Source organism: Achroia grisella, unplaced genomic scaffold, assembly GCF_030625045.1.
Source record: "Achroia grisella isolate CSIRO2021 unplaced genomic scaffold, CSIRO_AGI_Agris_v1 utg780, whole genome shotgun sequence".
NCBI lineage: Eukaryota > Metazoa > Arthropoda > Insecta > Lepidoptera > Pyralidae > Achroia > Achroia grisella.
Genome location: NW_026713020.1, coordinates 3,794,102 through 3,818,149, shown reverse-complemented (window position 1 = coordinate 3,818,149; position 24,048 = coordinate 3,794,102). Strand labels below are relative to the sequence as shown.

Below are 24,048 nucleotides of genomic sequence, written 5' to 3'. Positions count from 1 at the left end.
TTTGATTTATTAATAAATTATTACAATTATAGGTACTGCGCATTTAAAATTTTCACGTTATTAGTTATTTTCCTCCTTTGGGTGACATTTTCTCAACCTTTTTTAAGCTGTATATGTTAATCCAGATTAAGCAACTCCGTTTTTACGTGAAAATAACACACAATCAGATAAACAATTCCCGTCTCGGTTTTTTTTTTCGGACTACTCTAATGCTGTTGGCCGTAGCTGGCCTTTACAGCTTCACCGGACGTTATGGGGCGAGTGCAGATGGCACTCCAAACCCGCGGAAGGACTTATGGAACGACTGAAGGCCAACTCCTGCCCGACGGATACGTCCCGTCTCGTCACGATTCTATTATATATATACTGAAAAACATAAATGTGTAAGAAATAAAAAAAAAATTAAACAAAGATATTTCTGCAGTGAGATGCAAATCAGACGACACAATAAAAATTCCATTTTTCGATTCAATGAAAGAATTACCTGATATAATTTATTCAGTTTAGTCCTGATTACATATCAAACGAACATGCAAAAGTGAATTCTATTTAAATAGATATTAAGATTAGACTCCAACGTAGACTTGCAGATCATTTAATACATTCATTAGGCGTATTCATCAGGAATTATATACAATTGCCTCGCAACAATAAATGACAAACAAACCTTACCTTTTCCGTTAAAAAATAAACATCTTAATCGGTACAGTACAAACACAATAAGAACTATACATTTTTAAATAGGTTAAAAGTAGTAACTTATTGTAACAATCAGTAAACAACATTTTTTACATTACAAAAAAAACCTACAAAATAGGTAACAATCCTGACGTAATCGATGTTTCGCCAACCATATTCGTTTCCAAAGTGACAGGTCGATAGCTAGCGATCATACTGATGTATTTTGTAATTTAAATTGACAGTTTTTAATGTTAATTTATAACATACTATTTTATTTTTTTATCTTATTATTTAGGAAATGTAGTTATTTGAAGACAGTCAACTTTTAAAAATAGATTAGATAATAAAATGAAGTTAGCGGTTTAAAGAATATCTTTAGACTAAAATTGTCTTTAAAGCTCTAAATCTTAGCAATAAATAATAATTATCGCTTGGCAGAACAAAATTTCAAGGACGATCAAAATGAAACAACATTAAGCGTATTTTTAAAATTTACTTAATTATGCTCAACTGCAGCATAGTATTTACATTTCAATCAGATTAAGCCGTAAATGAGATGAATTTAACGATGATGCGCATATACATTACTAACGTTACACTAGTGATAATGTTTCAATAAAACGTCAAAAATACTTGAGAAAGTTATTATGTATCTTAAAACATTATAAGTATAACAGAGTACTTCCAATTTGAGATAAAGCAATTGTAGTCTTTAGTAAAAGACACTATTATAATTATAATAATAAACAAATTAAAACAAACCAAATTCATAAACAAATTAATCAATGAAATATGTACAAAAGGAAAGACCATTTATATACAAAACTTTAATATCAAGCATGTTAAAATTTTCTGCTATAATCAAAACGTCTGAATGATGAAAACAAAAATCGCTGGGTAAATGTTATCTACAGATATCATATTGTTAACAATAAAAAGCTACGACTTCCATAGCCATCTTTTATCATACTATCACAAGTAGTCACTTAAAATTATCATCTTCACTGCTAGAGGATGTCACCCACATGTGAACAAATAACTAAATTGAACTAATTAACCTAATCGTCGGTACATTGGGGTATCCAGATAATCAGTCTTGCGTAGGTTCTGGACTTCACTGATTAAATAATTTGGTGTTATGTGTTACACTCTCAGTTTAAATAATTTCTTATTGATGCCTTTGGCAGTTACAACTGAATGAGAGTTTAATACTCTCCATTGTTTCAAAAAGACATACGGAGAACAACTACATATGCCGCGTAGCTTACATATACATATTTATACTGTAACACTGGAGTAAACTTCAAATAATTTATTACTCTAATTTTTGTACACATTTTATAACATTTTTGCTAAGATTGTTTTAGTAGGTATTCTTAGCATTCATACAATTGTATTGGTTTTATGATTTACAATAATGGTAAATATGATACAGTACCTAAGAATAGTAGTAATAAATTAAATGTCAACTCTATATCCCATCAAAGGCAATGGTTAATAGTATTTATTAGCAGTTGACTAGAAAACCATCTAAAAGAATACTAACTCGGTATGAAATTTAGCCATATTTTATGCTATAACTATAGAAGAGTAATCGAAAAATGAGTTCGCACCTCCTAATATGTCTCCAAGGATTTCATATCACGATAATTCCGAATAAGAATCAATAATCAATACCTCAAACACTAAATCCTAACTTATAAATAAAACAAACTAAATTGCTGATCGAACCGCCATTATATGACAATCTGCTTGCAATTATATTATATACTACAGAAAATGTATGTTCATTGCATATTAATACATAATGCATATGTATGACAAAGATCTGTAACTCGCTTCATATAGACGCAAGTGTTTTTACGCAAACACAGCTGCCTCCAAAACCGAAACCATCAACAATTCACTATATTAAGTCCACTGTCACTTAGCACCAACGGCGTTTCTTAGTAGTCCACTCACATCCCGCGGTATTGTCTCTCCTCTATTTGTCTATCGCCTGTATGTGATCAGGACGATCGCCCCTCGCGTACCTGGCCCACATTTTGTTATATAACATCTCGAGGCCGGTCGCGTACGCCTTGCAATCGAAGAGCGGACTATCCGTACGGGCCGTCCACACCTTAGCGCGGATGGCTTTTAAACTGTGGAACGAACGTAAATTGAAATATCGTCATCTTTCTTGTAGAACAAGATTTTCGATCCTCTCCATGCAACTGGTGTATACATAAATGTAATAATAAAAAAACTGAAATAAAAATATAAATTTAAACTATTTTGAAATCAGAAGATATTGTATTGACTTATTAGCTGTTATCTGCAATTTTATGTACTTTTTCCAGATAGCTTTCATCTATCCTCTTAATACTACCTATACGTCAAATTTATTAAGATACATTCAGCAGTTCTTTCAAGCAAAGCTAACAACAGATTTTTGCATTTCTTGTATGGTAGTATGGATAACATATTTTAAAATTCTTAAGAACAACAGCTTTAATACATATAATATTTTTTAATGTAAAACCTTAAATATGTTTAAATAATAACAAGCTTGGCTTTTAGGCCTATCATATTTTAATTAAATTTTAAATAAAACAACACAACAGAGTATACTTACTATTCCCTATCAGTTCCTAATCTTACAGCTATGTCTTGGTACTCCTGTCTCGTTCTGGCAATTAATTCAGGACACCCAAGAGTATTAAGTTGTGATGCAGCCACTCTGTAAAAGTAATACAAATATAATTGTAAATAATAAATAGAATACACAGAAGCAATTCATCTTCTTCCTACTAACTGTCACTGTCAGTGTTCCACCGGCATAGAATAGTCTATACAGTTGGGATCGACATTCTATAATCAAAAAAAAAAACTAACCTCGACGCTAAAGTCTCTCCGGGTAGAGTGACCACGGGCGTGCCGGTCCACAGGATATCCATACTCGTCGTATGTCCGTTACACAGCGGAGTGTCGAGACACACGTCAGCTAGTTGGCCGCGTCTAACGTGTTCCTCCTTCGCTGCCACATTTGAGAATATAATGCGTCCGGGTGGTACACCTGCAATAAAAAAACCATACCATTATTATAAACGATAAAATTGTGCCTTTCCTCTTTGCAACTAAAAGGTGAAGATAGATGGCGGTATTGACATAGACTATCTGTTATCATGTAGATTTAAGCATATCCTTATTTTACTTTAAGAATTTTCAGTTGAGAAAATCGTTCAACAAATAAAAGTCATAATTATTACAAAATTGATTTTATAAAAAATCTTTAAAAAAATATGTATATAATTAATTATAGATAATTAAATAATGAACAAGGACCTTACCTAGCTGCTGTGCGGTTGCTTGTATATTAGGTTCGCCGACTGCCGGGAACCTCAGTAACCACAGCACACTGTTTGGCACATGTTTCAATATATACACCCACATGTGGAGAGTCAGTGGGTCGATCTTATACAACTGGTTGAAGTTACAGTACACCACAGCGTCATCAGGTAAACCATACTGTTGTCTTGTCGTAATTACAATAGACTGTGGCACTTCCTCTCCTGTCGCTGCCTTATTATTTGTTTGTGTCGTCGCTAAGCCATTTTGAAGAATAACACCGTTAACTGAAGTCTGTAAATGTAAAAATACGTTAGAATATTGATATTGGCTTTATTAAAATTTTAGTAACATTAAAACATTTCATTATTAATACCTGAATTTGTCCCGAAGCAATCATTGTTTCAATGGGTGTGGTGGTAGGTAATTCGGCAACTTTTAATGAAATTTCCACAGGTCTTGCTGCTCTAACTACTTCCTTTATTTCTTTTACGTCAGTATTCTCAACAAGCGGTGACAGATCAGTTGCATTAATAACTGCAACATTGTCCGCAACAATACCCAAGTTATTGTGTGATTTCACTTTGTCACTAAGAATAAGACGCTCCTGCAAATGTGGGAACATTTGCTTGTGGTCCCCGACGAAATATGTATGAGGCATATACGACAATTTTTCACTGTACTGACTTGCTAGTTCCAGAGGTGATGTCACGGCGTCAGTTACGAGATAATCCATGTAACTTGCCCCACTAGTTCCCGGGTAGCCCAGCCACATGACTTGTACGGGGGCTGGCCTTAAAGCAAATATTTCATTTCTTGCACCCTTAGTATACCCATTCATATTGACAAGAATATGGATGCCATCTCCATAAATTTTATCAGCAGCTTTGCCGTTACATGGCATTTGAGACAGGTCAATAAAATGTTCTGCTTCCCTGGCTATCTTGGAGCGGAAAGTTGTACCATCATCAGGACTTAGAGCATAGCAAAAGATCTCGACCTTACTACGATCGTGCAATCCAGGCACCGATTGCATCAAGTGAGAAGTGGGATGGTTGCCAAAGTCACTGCTAACATAACCGATGCGCAGTCGGCCCTGTAGGTCACGCGCAAATTTATAAGGTGGCTTATGGAGAACTTGAACTTTCTCCAAGCACAAATTAGCATGTCTGGCGGCAATAGCCTTTCTGAAGTCATGTGTTAAAGGATATAGCATGGAATGGTGTGGATGAACCGACGGCAGTCTGTTCTTATCGAGTTGCTCAGCGACAATGCTGACAAGTTTTTTCATACGGGCCTCGTAATCTGTCCAATCGCATACGATTTGCAAGCAATGGGCCAAATTGCAATAAGCATCTGGGAAATCCGGTTTCAACTTTAGTGCAGTTCTATAAGACTGTATAGCTTCAGGAATATTTCCAGAGTCTTTATGAATACTAGCGAGATTACTGTGTGCATCCGCAAATGCTGGATTAATCTGAATAGCTCTGGTATAGCATTGTAAAGCGCCGGAAACATCCTGCATTTCTTTCAATGTGTTACCCATGTTACTGTACGCATCAGCAAAAGTGGGTTGAATGCGGATTGCCTCCTTATAATGCATGAGTGCTTCATTCAGTTTTCCTTGTTGTTGCAATACAGACGCTAAATTGCTATGTGCAGCAGCAAATTCTGGGAACACTTCTAAAGCCTTCAAATACAATCGCGTCGCTTCTTCTATATAACCTTGCTCACGCTTGATGTTAGCCAAATTGTTTAGGGAATCTGCATGGGAAGGGCAAAGGCGTAAGGCGGTATTATAACACTCCTCCGCATCAGCAACTTGACCTTTCTCCTTTAAAGCATTGGCCAAGTTGCAGTATGCATCTGGGAAATTTGGTTGCAACTCTATGGCTCTTCTGTATGTATCGATGGCTAAGTCGATCAATCCTTGTTCGTAATATACGCATGCCAAATTTCCATGTACAACAGCATTGTTGGGAGATAAGTTCAGAGCACGGAGATAAGCTGCTACAGCCCTGATAATATTAAAAAAATAATGGATTTTTATACAGACATTATATTAGACATTGTATAATATTTTTAGTAGGTATAGTACAATTAAAAAATATATAGTCTTACATTAACATTTACAGTATTGTTATACAATAAATCGTGATAATTAATATATATCAACACTTTACAATTTACGTAAGGAAAATAACAAATTAATTCTAAATATCTTGTAATTCTAAAATATTTGTTTACCTGTCAAATATTCTTGCTTCTTTTAAAACATTCCCCAAATTAATGTATGCGTCCAAGAAATTGGGATCCAAAGCCACCGCCTTCTCAAAATGATGTATGGCCAACCAAATTTCACTTTGTGCGTTAAATACGCATCCTAAGTTACTCCATGCCACTGCAAAGTCAGGCCTCGTTTCGATGGCCTTCAAGTAACAAGCCTACACACACGAAAAAACAACATGTTAGCAACTGTTCTCATTATTGAATTCCACAGTGATGAAGTTCTGAAATGTTTTTACGCCAATTTCAGGAATTACACCATAGCGACGGTCAATGCTGGAACATTTCAGTAAAAAAACAAATGAACCAACATGAACCGGCTGATTATAAATTTACGCCAATTGCACCCTAACGACACGAAACTACGCCGACAGCCACACACATCAGTAGGAAATGCAAACGACTAGCAAACCAACACAATAGTAACGCCTCACGAATAAAAGGGTAATTGACCCAAAACGGTGCATGAACCGCTTCCACTTCCTAGCCGATGGAGAAAATGGTCACGACAATGATATTCAAAGAGCAACGAGTCATATCCAATAACCTGTTCGTATTATTTCTTGCAAACCTTTTCCACTTTACCTGAAGCCGTTATGCTGTCATCGCGGCGGCATAGCGAGTGTCGTACCAACCGTAACCCAGCTAGATACAGCAGCGGTCACACCTACTGTCTTACCAGACAACACCTTGTGAAAATATAACAAAATTAGTTGATTTTGAGTCAAACTTCATCGCCTGATTTTCAAACTTACTCATATTATATTACAAATCGAATGTTTGTGATTTGAGAGGATCATTGTCAGCTCACGCTGTCTTCTAGCAGAGCAATGACAGGCATGATGTGGATGACAAAATTATATCTCAGCAAATAAATAGAACTCACTACGTCATACCACTAATGAATAACACTACTAACTCCTTTAATCCTCAATCAAATGTAATAAGGAATCTCTACCAAAATGTAAACTAGGTAAGAGGAAGGTAACAGGATTTACAATTTACGAAAATGTTGATGTTACAATATGAATATTAGCATACTCTCTCTTTACCATTTCATTTTTCACACAGTCAAATTAAACATTATGTATATACTAAATAAATTATTCATCATGAATTGTGTTCTGTTCCGAAGGTCGAATTTAACGTACGTATATTTCTTTATCATTATCCCGAATACCTCAGTTGGGCTATTAGGTCGTTAGAGAATATTTGAAACAAAATAAAATACTGTGTGAAAAATAATCATTATTACGCAACATGCTATAAGTAAAATATTGAAGAATATCCATAATCTTACTTCAATATTTTATGTGTGTTATATGCGGAACAAGATACAAACAATGTTTATATATAAAACCAAGGTGTTCTATTTTCTATCTTGTCCACACATCACAGATAATGGTTTAAACAAACAAAACGGTTAACATATACCATGGAATTTTATATGAACATATTTTGTTGAAACCATTATGGGGATAATTTCGACGCTATTTGCAGTGTATAAGGGATATTTACGCAATGCTTTGTACGCTAGAGAAACAGAGAGTATACTAATTTAATATAGTGCAAAGGGAAACAATCACACGGTCCTGTTAACTTCTGAGCAAACCAGAAAATGTCATAAACTCATATTTACCTTTGCCTCATCTAGACGCCCTAAGGCCTTGAGCAAATTGCCCAAGTCGCTTCTTACGCAGTACAAATCCTGCAACAAACATATTTAGTGTAGGTGCCTGTTTTCGGTTTAAATCGTTCATTGTCAATGGGTGTGTCGTCGAGAAAATAATTAATCGATGACACGTTTAACGAAAATTATGTTATTCCCATTTTATAGGACATAATGATAACTATTCTTTAAAAAAGTAGAATATGTATATTTTCTGCTTAGTCTTTAAGGTTTCTGGACACAAATGTACCATTGCACCGATTCTGGGAATATTTTTGATTATGAATCAAAAATAGTCCTTGAATATAGGTACCTTTATTTTTTCTTTACTTTATAAGAAATAATAAGACTGTTTTTGTTAGAACAAAATCTTAATTATTTACATACCCAGTAATTAAGATTGTGGGATATTATTATCATAATAATAAAATAACTGCGTAAATGGGTTAAGTTTCGTCTTTTGCTTATTGCATTACCTTATTACCAACAATTGACGGAAAAATTCATTACATTGTTATTGATACATTATATATCACATCATACATATTAATATACATAAAATTATTGGAAACGCAAGCTTAAATCAACAATAGTAGAGTCAATTATCCATTGAAGCAATTTAAATAGGAGGAAATTATGAGTCAACAACAATTTATATTCAAGGCTATGAAAACTTATCTTTCGGAAAATAGACAATTCTTTATAATCTCTGTATTATTCTTAATAGTCATTTAAAGATTAGGTTCTTGTGCCAAAAACAAATCAAGTAACCATCGTTATTTTTATCTTTCAACTAGATGCATGACGCAACTGTGATCGCTTAATATAAAAATTAAATGTCTTATTTGGTAATGTACGATAGATACATGTACTATTAGTTTTATATATGTACCGAAATATTATAGCTAAGTCGTTCGTCGTGATTTTCAATGTTTATGCAATATTTTTCATTGCAGGTTCATTCATATTTCCTATATAACAGCCTATGACAATCACAAATAACGCGGGTTTTTATTGATAAAATAATTTCCAAAATCAGTTCAGTAGATCTAGAAATTACTCACTATAATCTCACCATGTTTATAGCATTCCTCCAAGTTATATTCAAATTCACCCAGCAATTAAAATGTGAGTGACAAACATCTACACAAACTTTCTCAATTATAATAGTAGTATTAAGTGGTAAACTATCAAGAAGATTTAATAAAGTGCATCCTACAGTATAATAATAATCACAGGCCAATTCACACAGCGCCATCTAGACCCAAGTTAAGCTAGCTAAAGCTTGTTTTATGGGTACTAGATAACTGATACAAATACATAGATATATTTTTTTTTTGTAAATACATACATATTATACATAGAAAACACCCAGACCGATACAAACAATCACACTCATGAATACAAATGTTTGTGCCGTGCGAGGAATCGGTCGTAAAGCGATGTGCTAGACCGCTAGACCACCGAGGTCGTCAATATAGAATTTATTTTCACATTGTAGTGTTTATTATAATTTTCTACATTATAATAGCACAGAATTTGGATGTTAATCCTCCAGAAGGGCAATGCAGAAGGTGTATTATACGATGTCAATTGTACTCTTCTCACATATAGGAGATGATTACCACTTACCATCAGTTGGAAGTTCACCTGTTAGTGGTATTTTTACATAAAAAAATATATCCTATATATTCTAAATATAAGATAAGAGAACAAACTGAAAGTCTATTGTATGCACTTACAGGGTTATATTGAAGAGCAGTGACATATGCTTGGACAGCTTGTTCCATGTCACCAGCAGCTACAAGCGCCGCCGCCAGGTTGATGTAACCATCAATGAAGTCTGGCTTCAACCTGACTGCATGCCTGTAGTTCTCCAGAGCCTCTTGTAACTGGCCCCTTTCTTTGTATACATTTCCCAGATTACTACCAAAAAAATCTTGTGTTAATTCAACAATTATTTGTTTTTTTTTTTTTGTCTTGACAATATGCACCCACATGGGCAAAGGGGATTGTTACTAATGTGGAATGATGATCTTATAGCTAACAATTGAACCATGTCAGGTTGACCTGAAAACCGGATGATAAATTCTTGGTGAATTTGTCACAATGGTCTAACTGGCCTGACCTCATGCTCATCTTATCATCCTCCACTGGTGCCCTGCTAGCCTAAACCGGTAGCGCAAGCTGGTGCAACATTGCATTGTCATCCATAAAAAAAAATATGCCCACATGTGCAAAGGTATATGGCATGCAAGGTAAGGTCAGTATGATAAGTATTGACCACAACAATTTCAAGGGACACTTAGTGTTCAGTAGTGTTTTACATGGTACATTGCTGGCAATGGAACCACTAGTTCCCAATACTATCCCCCCCTCCCCCCATAACAATAATTTATTCTTACATTTGAAATTGATAATTATAGAATATTGTGTTAGTAATGTTGTTACATATATTTAAAACATCATATTGCTTCAATGAAAAATAACAATATGTAGTACAGTGAAGTTTACTACTTAATGTAATCTATGATAGGAATTATGTATTTTGGAACAATTGTACTATGTATAAACTAATAAATGTTGCAAAAGTTAGACATAAATTGATCTAATTTAAAAAATTAATGTTAAACCTAATAAAAATGAGACACTTTATAATGGCTTGCTACTGCCAACTTTGCCAAGTGTTTCGATCATTACCACTTTTAATTAAACACACCAAACTATTTATTACCTATATAAATAAATACCGACAAGTCTGTGTGTACCTTCCATTATTCAGAATTAACAGCTTTAAAGATTTTCGAGTAGCCTTACTTATTTTGAACAGTGCTGTAATAATAATTTGTGATTAACTGTACTCCTAATATAATTGAATTTCTATCTATTCAGTATTATTTTATGACTAATAATGTAAAAAATAGATGTGCACCTATGATGTGATACAGTGATGCCACTATGTGTTGTCCTGTAATTTATAACTTTCTAGGCATACCCCACCAACCGAAACATTTAGAAAACAGCTGCTTGGCAATATATTTTTCTTTAATAATGTATTTATCTGTCTCGATGTTTCAAATAGAAATATAAAATATAAAATTATTCATGTTGGTACCTACACAGATGACATTTTCAGTCTACCTCTTGGAAATAATAAAATAGGCTTTGTTGTACTGGAATAACATCAGATGTATACACCACACAGTTTTTTTATTTATTAGTAAATTATTCTTTAAAATTATATTTTGCTAAACACAATAAGAAAAAGTCTAGAGCTTTTGTTTATAAGAGCCTTGCCTCGCTAAAATTGTAATTATATCAATGAATATATGATGGGCAGCCAACTTGGCTTGATGCCAAAACTTTAATCCATAGATATATATTATAATAAAGCTCTAGTCCACCTAATTTTCATTGAAAACATAGATTATAAACATTTAGAAATAATCTCCAACTCCATTAATAGTAATATCACAGAACCTTTATTTTACAGAACTTTTGTCTGGTTGATTTTGGTAACTTATTACAACATTTTTATTGCTTTATATATAGAAAACTTACCTATAAGCTTCTGCTAATAATGGGTTTTGCTTGATAGCCAATGTGGAAAAGTGTGCAGATTTGTCCAAACGGCGGCATTGGAAGTGAATTGAAGATAGTAAGAGTAGAACTCCAGTGTTGGTGCCATCTTGACGCCACAACTGCATGCAATGCTGCTCCGCACTCTCGTAATCTCCCGCCTGGTATTCGCGGTGCGCCAGCTCCAAAAGTCCTAAACACACAAATAGAACGAAATTAAAATTACTACCATTTTAAATTCCGCTACTTAAATCATACACACGTTTTTAGAACATATTGTATTACGTTACAAATTTGCAAAAACAAGAAGGAAAACAAACATAACCACGTTTTATTATATGGTAATTAATTTATATTTCCATAGGAAAATTTCCACGAGTGACAAAACATATTCAAAAAACATTTCCATTGAACCAGCCAGCTATAGATTTCAGCTAAAACATTATTCATAATACTTACCAACAGTAGATATCTGCTGGATATCAGACATTTTTAAGATTACGGCATTTGCAGGAACTCCGACTATTTGCTGGGGCTGCGTTGTGACAGATTGTGGCACGGCAACATTTGTTTGAGCTTGCATTTTGGTTATCATTGTATTATAGCAACCTATGCTAAGCACATTATAACACTTTATTACATATACTTTTAATTCATTTATAGAAGTTAAGTTTAATTTGGTATTATTCCATTACAAACGTTCCGTAAAATAACACATTATTCACCAACCAAAGCAATCCTAAAACCAAACGAATTCAATAAATTAAGAACAATAGATTAGTTTTGACTCCACCAAAGAGTAGACGAGTAGAACTAGCTAGCTAGCGAGTATCTATACTTAAATGATCGACGCGACCAGTGTTGCCAGATGACCAGTAGACTTTCCCTCAAAAAAATTGTTCTTTTGTAATATTTTACAAAATTTTACCGTTTTTAAATGTATTAGTGAATAATTTATTTTATATTGATTCCCAACTCTAATGACTAATTTATTTTTGCCGTTATTATTGTTTGTTTTAGCCCTCAAAATTTATGTTCATGTTTCCACAAATTTCTCCCATTGATTTTAAATCCCCAAAATTTGGGGAGAAAGTCAAATCTGCCATCACCAGATGCGACATGACGCGTCTGCGACGGAAACGACGACTGCATTGTATTGTATTTATTCACATATTTTGAATCTCCTGAAATCTTATTTTATATACTGTTACATTTTATACTTAATTTCATCAAAAATAATTTTAAAATACAATTGTTTATAATTTTTCAATGCAACCGATTCTTCCGTCATCAATTAGATGATGGAAGATTTTGGCAATATAGCAAGGCTTTTTTTTACTTATAATTTTTTTTCTGTTGAATGAACGGAAACGGAAATAATATTGTTTTTCATTCTACTCATTAAATCAGGATTAAAATTTATATAATAATGACGCATAAATAATATTTTTCTTTATACTAAGTGTCAAATAAGTGATAGAAATAGACAAATAGGTACTAAACGAATCAACACGTACATGAAACGTAACTGACTTATGGAGGAAGTAACTAGCTAAAATTTAATGGCGGCAAATTCAAAAGTATAAAGTCCATAGTACACCTTTCTTTGGTAATATGTATTGTGTAATAGCAATTCAAATTACTTCAATAAAATTATTATTATCGATGAATATATTAATTTATTTCATGTAGAAGTTTTATGGCACCATATAAACATGTATTCCAATGATTATTTTGGTAGGTAGTCTTGAGTAGAGATATTTCTTACTGATATATATTGCGATAAATCTATTCTACACATTAGTAATATGATTGCTATTTCGTTAGAATAATGTATATACTATTCCAACTGTATTTATATTGGGCCCTTACGTGTTAAACTTTGATAATACTTTCTTTGTGCCTGACCTTGATACAGTCATATGTACTATTATTTTTGTATTGGTATAATAATAATCTTTGTATTTGTTTGGAAATCAATAAAGCTCAATTTTAAATGTAAATTTAAAGGAAGTAAAATAAGAACTCTAAGCATAAATAAAAGAATACAAATTTCATGTTGTATATTATGGCTTTCATAATGTATGTAAATATCAATATAAATATATAATATCGTAACAGTCCTTATAAATAAGAATGTTTGGACGGAAATTATTAAAGCTTATTAAATATTAAAATAGGTATGTACATTTTTAAAATAGTACTAAAAAGTAAGTCTTCATTTATTACATTTTTCAGTGTCAGTATCAGTAAGTGATTTACTTGTATATAAAAAATATTTAAGAAGACATAAAAATTGAACGTTTCAGGGCCTAATTGTTATTGATCTCAACTCTCACCCAAAACGCCGTGAATTAAAATTCGCCGACAGAAAAAAAACTTTGTGAGTCAATTTATATTTCCGAATAATTCCCGGTGAAGGAAACTCCTATGATAAAGCAAAAACGCAATATGAGCAACGGCGGAAGGCTCCCCCTGCCTTCTTGAATCCAAGTATACGACTGAAATTTGAGATCCACACGTTAACCATGACGTCGAAAATTGGCAATGTTTCTCTGAGATAACAATCATAAAACTCTATATTCACTCTAGATACGAGAGCAAATAGGCAACTTCAGTAAGATCCTGTGGTATAGATTCGTGATAACATAAGTATAGCTCCTTCGGTTCTGGTTCGCTGAATACGCGTCTGAAATTTAAAAAGTATATTATAGAACTAACATAATCAGGTTTGTAGACAATATATAAGAACCTTAAATCAATTTGCACTGAATGCGGAAATTTACCGATTCAAGAAAACTGTTCCTTATTTCACATTTTTTAATCGTTTTAATTGTTTTTATTTGTATATTGTAAATCGAGAAGTTTTAGCAACTTTCCACTAGGCAAAATGCCACACTATATTTTAAAGTTGTATAGTCGAAAGATTAAAATATAATTTTTAAAATTATGTATAACAAAATGGAAAAAATCTTAACGCATTATATGAAGACATTACCCAACAACCCAAAACTGGAAAATTTCAGAATTTTTCTTGTTAATAACACACCGATTCAGTAATTGCTGCGGAACTTGAAACAACATTCCATATTCTTTCACAGCTATGAGTATTTTATTAAGAGGATTTGTCGGTGTCTGGTTTGCTTTAAACCTGAAAATAACAAATTTATTTAAACTGTAATCTAGAAAACTATCACCCGCCAATTTGATTTCTTATTATTCTACTAGAGAGTTATTAAAAAAATTACTTGTCTTTGTTCGTTCATAAGAGGATTTGAAATTTCATCAAAATAATTTCATCATTTCAGCCCGGACGACGTCCACTGCTAAACCATAGCCTCCCCCGACGATCTCCACGACGATCAGTCCTGCGCTGTTCGCATCCAACGCCTTCCAGAGATCGAAATATATTTAAATGTTATAAGATAATAAAATAGTTTAAAAGTAAATATTATATTACCTGATATTATTTTGTAATAAGTCATGTATCCTTTTGCAGGCAGTTCTGAAAGTTTTAATGATGTATGTATACAACAGATTGTTAGCCTGAACTTCAATATTCTTTACAGGCGCAATTAGTATACCTTTAGCCGATTCGAATTGTATGAAATGAAATAATACGTTGTCATCGCCCGTTGTTATCCTGAAATATAATTAGTACATCAAATAATGCTATTAAATAGGGTAAACACCAGTAATCGTGCCACTTAAGACGCCTGGCTACTTCAAGTCTATTTTTTGAAAAATGTGTCGTTATGTGATACATAGATTAACAAACGAAAGGTTATTATGCTGTGAAAATAATGCTTACTTTTGCTACAAAGTGGCCAGTTACTGCAAGTACCCAATTATACCTGAGTTTACTCTATTTAAATATAATAATAGTGTAATTATCATATGACATATTCCTCTTTAAACTCTGCCTTATTATTACCTATGTGTGGTGACTCGATCAATTTCATTCAGTAGTGACTTTCTTATATCCGACATATCGATACTGCTGCTCACTCTATTTACTTCCTGTGACAATAAGAAAATATATATTGCAACAGATTCTATAACATTAATTAAAATTTACTCAATCATAAAAGTGCTTACAGTTCTATATTATACATAAAAATATTTTAATTTCCATATCTATGTTATACATTGTTATCGGGTTTGGCAATTCTAGTTTCCCAATTGATAGAGGAGGAGGTGATAATAAACTTTTATTAAAATAAGCCATTACTTTTGTTGGCAAGGAAACACTAGCAACAAGTAAATAATATTGTCTGTTACTTAAAAACATTAGTTAACTACTTATTAACCTCGTTATTTTTAAATAAATAAAGCTGTTTATTATATTATTAATATAACTATAAAATTACTGGTCAAGTTCTTTGGATGAATATTTTTATGAGAAACTAGCCTGTATGATTACGTAAAAAAATCGGCAAATATTGTTATATATTATTATATTATATACCTGTTTATCCCAATCTGAATCAGAACCAGAAGACTCACGACGATTTTTTTGTTCTCTGTCCGCTCTCCTGCCCTGAACGCGGTCATCGCTTATTTCGCTGTAATTCGTAGAAAAATACACATCAATTGTTAAAGTTAAAATAAAACACGAATGAACAGAATCTTCACTCTTCAATCACGTTTAATTTATATAATAGTTATTAATTTTGTTAAACTTTCGAGCTTTATAGTGGTGCATTTACAAATGTTGATTGTGAACATCAAATAATATTTTTCATATTTCACTGTAATTCGTAGATAAAGTCAAAATAAAATATAAATGAACAGAATTTGCACTTCAATATCATTTAATTTATTTATTAGTTGATAAAATGTTTTATTAAACTTTCGAGGATATACAAATGTTGATTGTGTACAACAAAATAGTTTTTTTTTAAAATATATATTTATTGTATTGTACATTGATTTGATTGAATAATATTGCCCAAACTATACACATATTTCATAGGACTATGTCAGGTTGACCTACATACGGTTGTCTCTGGTCACCATTGTGATATATTCCTGATAAATTTGTCACAAAGGGCTAACAACCTGACCTCATGCTCATCATAGTCCACTGGTGCCCCGCCAGCTTAAACCGTTAGCGCGGGCGGCAGTGCCATTCCATTACAATTAATTAAAAGAAACCTTACCTATTGCTCTTCAAACTGTTAGAATCCTCGGAATAACTGATATCTAAATTACTGGAATGTCTATATTGTTTCTGGTTGACGTTGTACCATTGTGCATATAAATTGTTATGGCTGCCATAATTGCTCACATTCGTGTCAGAACTGTTTGAAGCCACATTAATTTGGTCGGTTGAATTGTGTCGCTTTTTAACATCACTCTGAATCGACTTCGGAAGTTTTACTGAAGATTTTAATACAACCTCGGACTTTACAGCTGAAATATAAAAATAAAAAATCTCAGGACAATTTACACAGCGCTATCTATTTCCAAGCTAAGTAAAGCTTGGGTTATGGATATCAATTAATACAAATACGTGCATAACATAAACATAGACATCACCTAAACCGATACAAACAGACATACTTATCGTCTGTATCCATCGGAAGTAAGACGGTGTGCCCAATGGCCGTCAAAATAGTATAAAATAGATTCTCATGTCCTCGAAAATAATATTATTGAAAATCTTTTGTGATTTAAACTTATTCAGTCGACCACTATATTACATTAAACTTTGTTAAGAACATAAATTCTCATTTTTATAGAATAAAATGAGAATATTTATATTCAATTGCGCTTATTTTAATTCATGTAAAATCATGCCCTTGATAAAGAATTCAGAGCCATAACTTATAATTCCTCTTTGCCATTGCAGTTACATAAAAGAAACTTACAATTTATGTCCCGAATTTTCCTTCCATGCTTCGTGAGGTATTCTGGTGATGTTTCTAACTGTGGTTGTGTGTTAGTCGATAACCATAACGATAAATACTTGTCGAGCCCAACCTCGTACAATAGTGCTAAGCAACTTTCGCATTCTTCCACGTAAAATGGGGATGGAGGTGTGACGCCGACGGCCTAGAAAATATAAATAAATAAGGTATGAAACACATATAATAATGTTATAAGTGACATATGTTTATTAAGTGTTTGGAAAAATTGCAATTATAACTACTATATCAACTTTAATTCCGAAAATAGTAATAGTTCACGTTATTTTTACTGGTTGATAATACAAAGATGCAACCTTCTGCGCTAACAGTTTACGTTGGCGGTGCACCAGTTGAGCTGAGCTAATAGCCCATCGTGACAAATTCACAAGGACTATATCATATTCTTTCATAGAGTTCGAAACTAAATAGGATACATACATCTTCTGTACATCCGCCTGCTTCCATCAATGTAGCCAGTATAAAGTGTCCTTTACCTACAACAAGTAGAAACCAGCGTCCATCTGGAATTCTAAAAAAATTAAAATGTTTTAATGGACTCAGTTGTCTAATTTGATTAGACATTTTCTTTTTTATACCCATTTAGATATAGAATGTATGAGTACACAGAAATGATTAACAACTACTTATTCAGACCAGGTATTCAGGCCAGGTAGCCAAATTTTATGTATTGTATTATGTGCCGCCATTCGATTGCTGCTTCACTCTTAACGAAATTTAGAGAAAAAGAGTTAAATTCTCTACCGGACATAATTAATTAAAATAATATCTATATGTTTATCACCCAACAATAGTAAATATTGAAATAAATAAATAGTAATCTACATATAATAATTCATACTTCTGAATGTCAATTAATATATTCACCTTAATTCATTGTTGTCACTTTTAACTTTTCTATGTTCATTGACAAAAACTTCCTTCCATATGACCAGCTTCTCCAGTTCCTTGTCAACGCTTAATTTCAAGATACCATTTAATTTTAGGAATGCATTTATTTCTTTCAAGTCTTCATCTTGCAGGTGAGAACTTAACAAGTGTTCCGAGTAATACAGACATGATCCAATCACAGTATATAGCCTTTGAAAATGTTCTACATCATCAGTCTGGAATAAACAGAAATATTTTAGTATTATAAAATTTTCTTAGTTACATTTCGTTTTTTCTTCTTTCTTTATTTCAAATTAATACCTAATATTAGTAGTAGCAATTTTATTTTTTATACTGAGTGTATATTTAGTAATGCTACATTATTGTGTAATTAATATTAATTATATAGTTTTTAGTTAGTGATTTATTATAAAATAACATATAGTTAGACATGTTCTAATAATAAATTAAAAGTCGGGCCCAGGATGAATAGCATCGGGAGCCATAAGCAAATCCCAGCATATGATTTGGAGCTTAGGATTAATATTCTGGATTTACCGTGGTAGATTTCTAATTTTTCATCATCATCGCAGCCCGGAAGACGTCCACTGCTGGACATAGGCCTCCCCCAACGATCTCCACGACGATCGGTCCTGCGCTGCTCGCATCCAATGCCTTCCAGCGATCTTGACCAGATCGTCCGTCCACCTTTCATACAAACATTTCAACGCTTCAATATACCGATAGTCAATTTGGCACCGCTGGAGAGAATGTAGCACAGCCCACGTCTCGATCGAATCAAAAGCTTTTTCATAGTCCACAAACGCCAAGCAAAGTGGCAGGTTGTATTCTTCGGTCTTCTGAATTACCTGCCGCAGTGTATGAATGTGGTCTATGGTACTGAAGCCTTTTCGGAACCCGGCTTGTTCGGGAGGCTAGAAGTCGTCAAAACTGCGCGCGAGACGATTCGTGATGACTCTGCAAAACAACTTATAAACATGGCTCAGCAGTGTTACGGGTCTGAAATTCTTCAGAAGCGATTTGTCTCCCTTCTTGAAGAACAGAACCACCACACCCCTTTGCCATGCTTGAGGCGTTCTGCCCTCAAGGATGACGGAGTTGAATAGCTTCTGGAGGATTCCTAAAACAGGTCTACCTCCAGCCCTCAGAAGCTCAGCAGTAACTCCATCATCACCCGGCGCCTTGTTGTTTTTAAATTGTTTAAGAGCCATACCAATCTCGTACAGGCTGACGTCCGGGATATCTTCGGTATAGTGTCGGGTTAATTTGGCTCTAGGGTCTTTCGCCGTGTTGTTAACAGGTGCCCGTGTTGTCGTGTATAACTGTCCATAGAACTTCTCAATTTCCCTCAAAAGTTCGGGTTTAGACGATACGATCCTGCCGTCATCCGTCTTAAGTCGCGTCAGCTCGCTCTGTCCGGCAGCCAGATCCCTGTTAAAGACTTTTGAGTCCTTGTTTTTCTCAATAGCCTCCTTTACACAATTTGTGTTAAAGTGGCGTAAGTCACAAGTCAAGGACTTAGAGATCTGGCTGCTAAGATGCCGATACTGGGAAGCGTCAGTCGGAGACTGCAGTACCATACTTCGTCTTTCATCCATCAGTTTGAGGGTAGAGATAGATATTTTTCCGGTCCTTTCTGCGCGGCGGGTTTTAAAGTGCTTAGACCCAGCCGCACGGACAGTTTCCACGAACCTGTTGTTGTAATCGTTCACGTCAACGCAGTCACCAAGGCAAACGGTTTTGCAATTCTAGCTGAAAGCTTTCGGGGTTTTGGATCTGTATAGGTGTAGGGCGGAGCGTAGATTTCATCAGTCGGGATCGTTCGAGTTTCAGATTCAGATTCAATGTGCCTCTTACCATCCGGTGATCGCTTCCAATTTTGACGGCTTTGATCACAGAGACATCATTGAAAATCTGTCTTCTCGTTGACAAGATGAAATCTAACTCGTTTTTTGTGGCACCATCGGGACTAATCCACGTCCATTTCCGGTGTTCCTGAAGAAGGAGTTCATCATGAAGAGGCTCTCCTTCTCCATGAAGTCGGCCAGCATTTGACCTCGGAAGTTCCGATCACCGATACCAAATTGCCCCACTCTCAGCTCATCACCGCTTCGTTTGCCCAAATTTGCGTTAAAGTCCCCCATGTTAACGCTAAAATGAGTCTTTGTATTATGTATGGCTCTGAAGATATCCTCATACATAGCCTCAACCTCATCGTCGGAGTGCGTCGAAGTCGGAGCGTACACTTGGATGACCTTCAACGAATACCATTTGGTAATTCTGAGTATCAGGTACGCTACCCTACTCGACTCGCTCTCGACCTTGATAACATTATTCACAAGGGACTTGTGGACGAGGAACCCGACACCGCCTTGGGACAGTTGATCGCCCTCCCGGAAGTAAAGCAGATTGCCGGATCTCAGGACTATCGAGTCCTCCCCCTTTCTTCGGACTTCAGATAATCCCACGACATGCCAGTGCATTCTGCTCAACTCTTCCTCCAGTTCAGTTAGGTTTTCGTCGGTCCGCAGTGTTTGAACGTTATATGTTGCCAGGGCCAGTGGTCGTCGTTTGTGGTAGCCTGGTCTTACCCGGAGATTCTTCGCACCCCCTGCCCCGCCGTTTCCATGACCGCTACCATGGTCAAGACTAGCGGGGCCGCCGGGGACGGGGGGCCCCGGCCTTGGGTGTAAATCCATTTGTGTGTGTGTGATGGTATTTACTCAGTAGAACGCTGCTGCCCGTCCACTGGTCGAAGAATCCCTTAGTCGCCTTTTACGACACCCACGGGAAGAGAGGGGGTGGTGCTATTCTTACGGCGACACCACACGCCAATTTAACATAGGTTAAACTCTGTCTACAAGTATGCCTAATTTTTTTTAAATAACAAATCAATGTATACCCATTCACGATAATCCGCTGCTTCCAGTTCTGTAATTGCGTCGTCAATTTGCACTCTTACATCTAAAGGCAATGTTACTGCATGTGCCCCCAATAAATCTTCAATTCTACCTGTACTAGCATCAACATTATCAGCTATATCTTGTTTATTATTAGTAAACAAAAATGACACAAATATTCGACAGAATATGCCATCTAACTTATCAACATTATTGGGCTTTGTAAAACACAACTTCAATGAACCATATAAAAATTCTAACATTCCAATTATGTAAGTTACCACTCTTTTTGCTGCAAATAAATCTAAGTGCTTGTTGGGAAATGCAATCAATAACAAATCATTATAGTGTGTAGTGTATACAACATTTATGAGGGTATCATTATGTAGAACTGTAGAAGTTGTTGGTTCACTTGTACCTAAAGACTTAGAAGCGAGATGGCAAAGAGTAACATAAGCACCTCTAGTGTTATATAAAAAATTTTGATTGTAAGGCCTCGGGTAACAATAAAGTACACCCTTATCATCATTATTATGACTTTCTATATCATTACAACAAATGTATAAAACAGAACACATAAAATCTCTTAGTAGCTGTATAGTGGAATTGTCTATATTTTTAGTGGTCAACAACCGAATCATATCTACATTTATATCTCCCTTAGGTACTACAAATGTTAATTTTGGGTTATATGGATCTTCAGTAATTCTTTGTAGAACATTATTGATATTATATAGGTTTACTTCAATTCCATTTACTTTCTGTAAATAATATCCTTTTTTTACTCTTGGAGTATAAATAGCATATGCTTCTACCAAAAGATCTTCTACTATTAATGTTTTCCCATCAGGATGTGTAGCTAAACTTAACCCAAATAATTTCTCTATTTGGCAATTCTTTTCACTATTAAATATCATGTTTCTGCTGACCTAAAAATATGATACAGATTAAAAGTAATATTCCCAATTTAATTTAATAATTATACCCATTTTTATGTTAACATGTGTTACCTGAATAACTACAGTTTTATCATCTTCTAATCTTTTTACAGAATCAGATTGTAGAGTAACTTGTTTTTTTTTACTAGAATTATCCACATTTTTACTTTTACGTGCTTTTAGAACCTTAAATATTCTACCTGGAACAATTAAAATTAAATCAGTAATAGGTAAATGGCCGGTCTTGTGTCATCATATTTTTCCAAAATATCATTGTACTTCATTGTAATTCCTTAGCTTGTTATAAAGTATTTTTAATTGCAAATTATTGATAATTTGATTTGTTTGTCATAGGCAGTCAACGCAATAAATAAATATATACAAAATATGAACCAAATTTAGTATGTTGCATATCTGGTTTTTTCCTCAAATTCATATACTTATTTATTTTCTCAATTTATTATATGTACTAACTAAACATAATTTACACTAATTAGATTTTCTCTGCTTCCCTATGAGGATAAAAAAAATGGTTAAAAAAAATTACCCTTTGTGGATCGTCTTGTGGATGATCTCCTAAAATTGTTTCTCAATTTGAATGCTTCACAGTTTTCTAACAATGGAGCATTTGTCTCCTCTGCAGTGTTGTTTAATTTAGTTTTTATATAAACTAGCTCACCATCTTCACATACATCAGAATCCCATTCTGGTACAGAACTAAAAATAAGAAGAAAATATCTAGATTCAATCTAAATTGATAACATATCTACTCTATTCCCTATATTGTTTTACAGATAGAAGGTACACCAATATAAATTTTACATTTAATATAAAATCACATTCATTTGAAAATTTACTAAAAAAGTAAAAGTTTTTTGCAGTGAAGTGAAAAGTCTTGTCTTGTAAGTTTTAAATTAAAAGCTTTTCACAAAATGCATATTAAAATACATACAGCACTGAATTGCATTAAAAAATAAAATTTAAATTTTATTATTATTTCTTCTTGCTAATGTCTGAAACGGTTGGACCAATTTTGACGGGACCTTTACTCGCGTATAACTAATGCTATAAGGGGTAACTTAGACTACTTCAATTTTATAAATATTAATAAAATAATATATTACACGAAGACGCGAGTAACTAGTTAATCACTAAAGTTTCTGAGTTCATCTGATTATATGGAGACCTCATAGAGAAAAGTTTCTTATATGGTAGTTTAGAAAACCCTTTACTAATACTGGTTTCTGAATATTGGTTTACAATATTGCCTTATGATTCAAAACGTTCTATGTCAATTTATACGAAAAGGCTATGTTCAGCAGTGACGGGAATTATACAAGAACGTGGTTTCTGGAATAATTAAAATACTATAGTTACCTTTCAGAGTCGGAATATTTAGAACCATTGGATGAATTAGTCCAATCGTTATCAGAATCACATGGACTTTCATAATTACTTTTAGTTTGATATTTATTCATTTCTCTAACATTTATTTATTTATTAAAATGTATTTGCTGCAGTCAGTAATCGGTTTTTCTTTTACTTTTTCATAAAACTTTAAACTATCATTGTTTATGTTTGTAAAAAATGTAGTTATTGTCACAGACTACATAATCAGTAATAGAAAACAAAGAAAATTCTGAGCATTTCAGCTAAAGTACTCTATGATTATCGATATTGATTAAAAATGCTTTGCAATGACAATTATATAACTAGTATTTACATAACCTAATTGTACAACTAAGAACTAAAATAAAAAGCTTAAAAAAAAAAAAATAGAATATAATAACTAAAATATATTATTAAAAGTGGTCCCTTTAGGCAACGTTCCGAAGATAATGACA

General features: G+C 33.8%; 2 protein-coding genes across 3 annotated transcripts; both read right to left on the bottom strand.

Annotated features, from left to right (window-relative positions):
* Positions 1 to 488: 488 nt before the first annotated feature.
* Positions 489 to 12,368, bottom strand: LOC131851133 (UDP-N-acetylglucosamine--peptide N-acetylglucosaminyltransferase 110 kDa subunit). Its single transcript, XM_059201574.1, has 10 exons — positions 12,005 to 12,368; positions 11,528 to 11,738; positions 9,709 to 9,892; positions 7,937 to 8,005; positions 6,259 to 6,455; positions 4,388 to 6,029; positions 4,014 to 4,305; positions 3,559 to 3,739; positions 3,299 to 3,403; positions 489 to 2,825 (listed from the first exon to the last, which is right to left on the bottom strand). Exons 1-10 carry the CDS (start codon positions 12,138 to 12,140, stop codon positions 2,666 to 2,668), a joined length of 3,177 nt encoding a protein of 1,058 aa, XP_059057557.1. The 5' UTR covers positions 12,141 to 12,368; the 3' UTR covers positions 489 to 2,665.
* A 1,250-nt stretch (positions 12,369 to 13,618) lies between these two features.
* Positions 13,619 to 23,818, bottom strand: LOC131851134 (protein inturned). 2 transcript variants are annotated; one of them, XM_059201575.1, is made up of 13 exons: positions 23,582 to 23,818; positions 22,752 to 22,921; positions 22,277 to 22,404; positions 21,269 to 22,195; positions 18,343 to 18,581; positions 17,896 to 17,986; positions 17,419 to 17,602; positions 16,708 to 16,960; positions 16,014 to 16,110; positions 15,480 to 15,565; positions 15,006 to 15,188; positions 14,544 to 14,696; positions 13,619 to 14,234 (listed from the first exon to the last, which is right to left on the bottom strand). In XM_059201575.1, the coding sequence occupies exons 1-13, from the start codon at positions 23,680 to 23,682 to the stop codon at positions 14,129 to 14,131; spliced, it is 2,718 nt and encodes a 905-aa protein (XP_059057558.1). In that variant the 5' UTR covers positions 23,683 to 23,818; the 3' UTR covers positions 13,619 to 14,128. The 2 variants fall into 2 exon arrangements, with proteins under 2 accessions (XP_059057558.1, XP_059057559.1); XM_059201576.1 differs by having other exon boundaries at positions 22,025 to 22,195.
* Between the last annotated feature and the right edge of the window lie 230 nt (positions 23,819 to 24,048).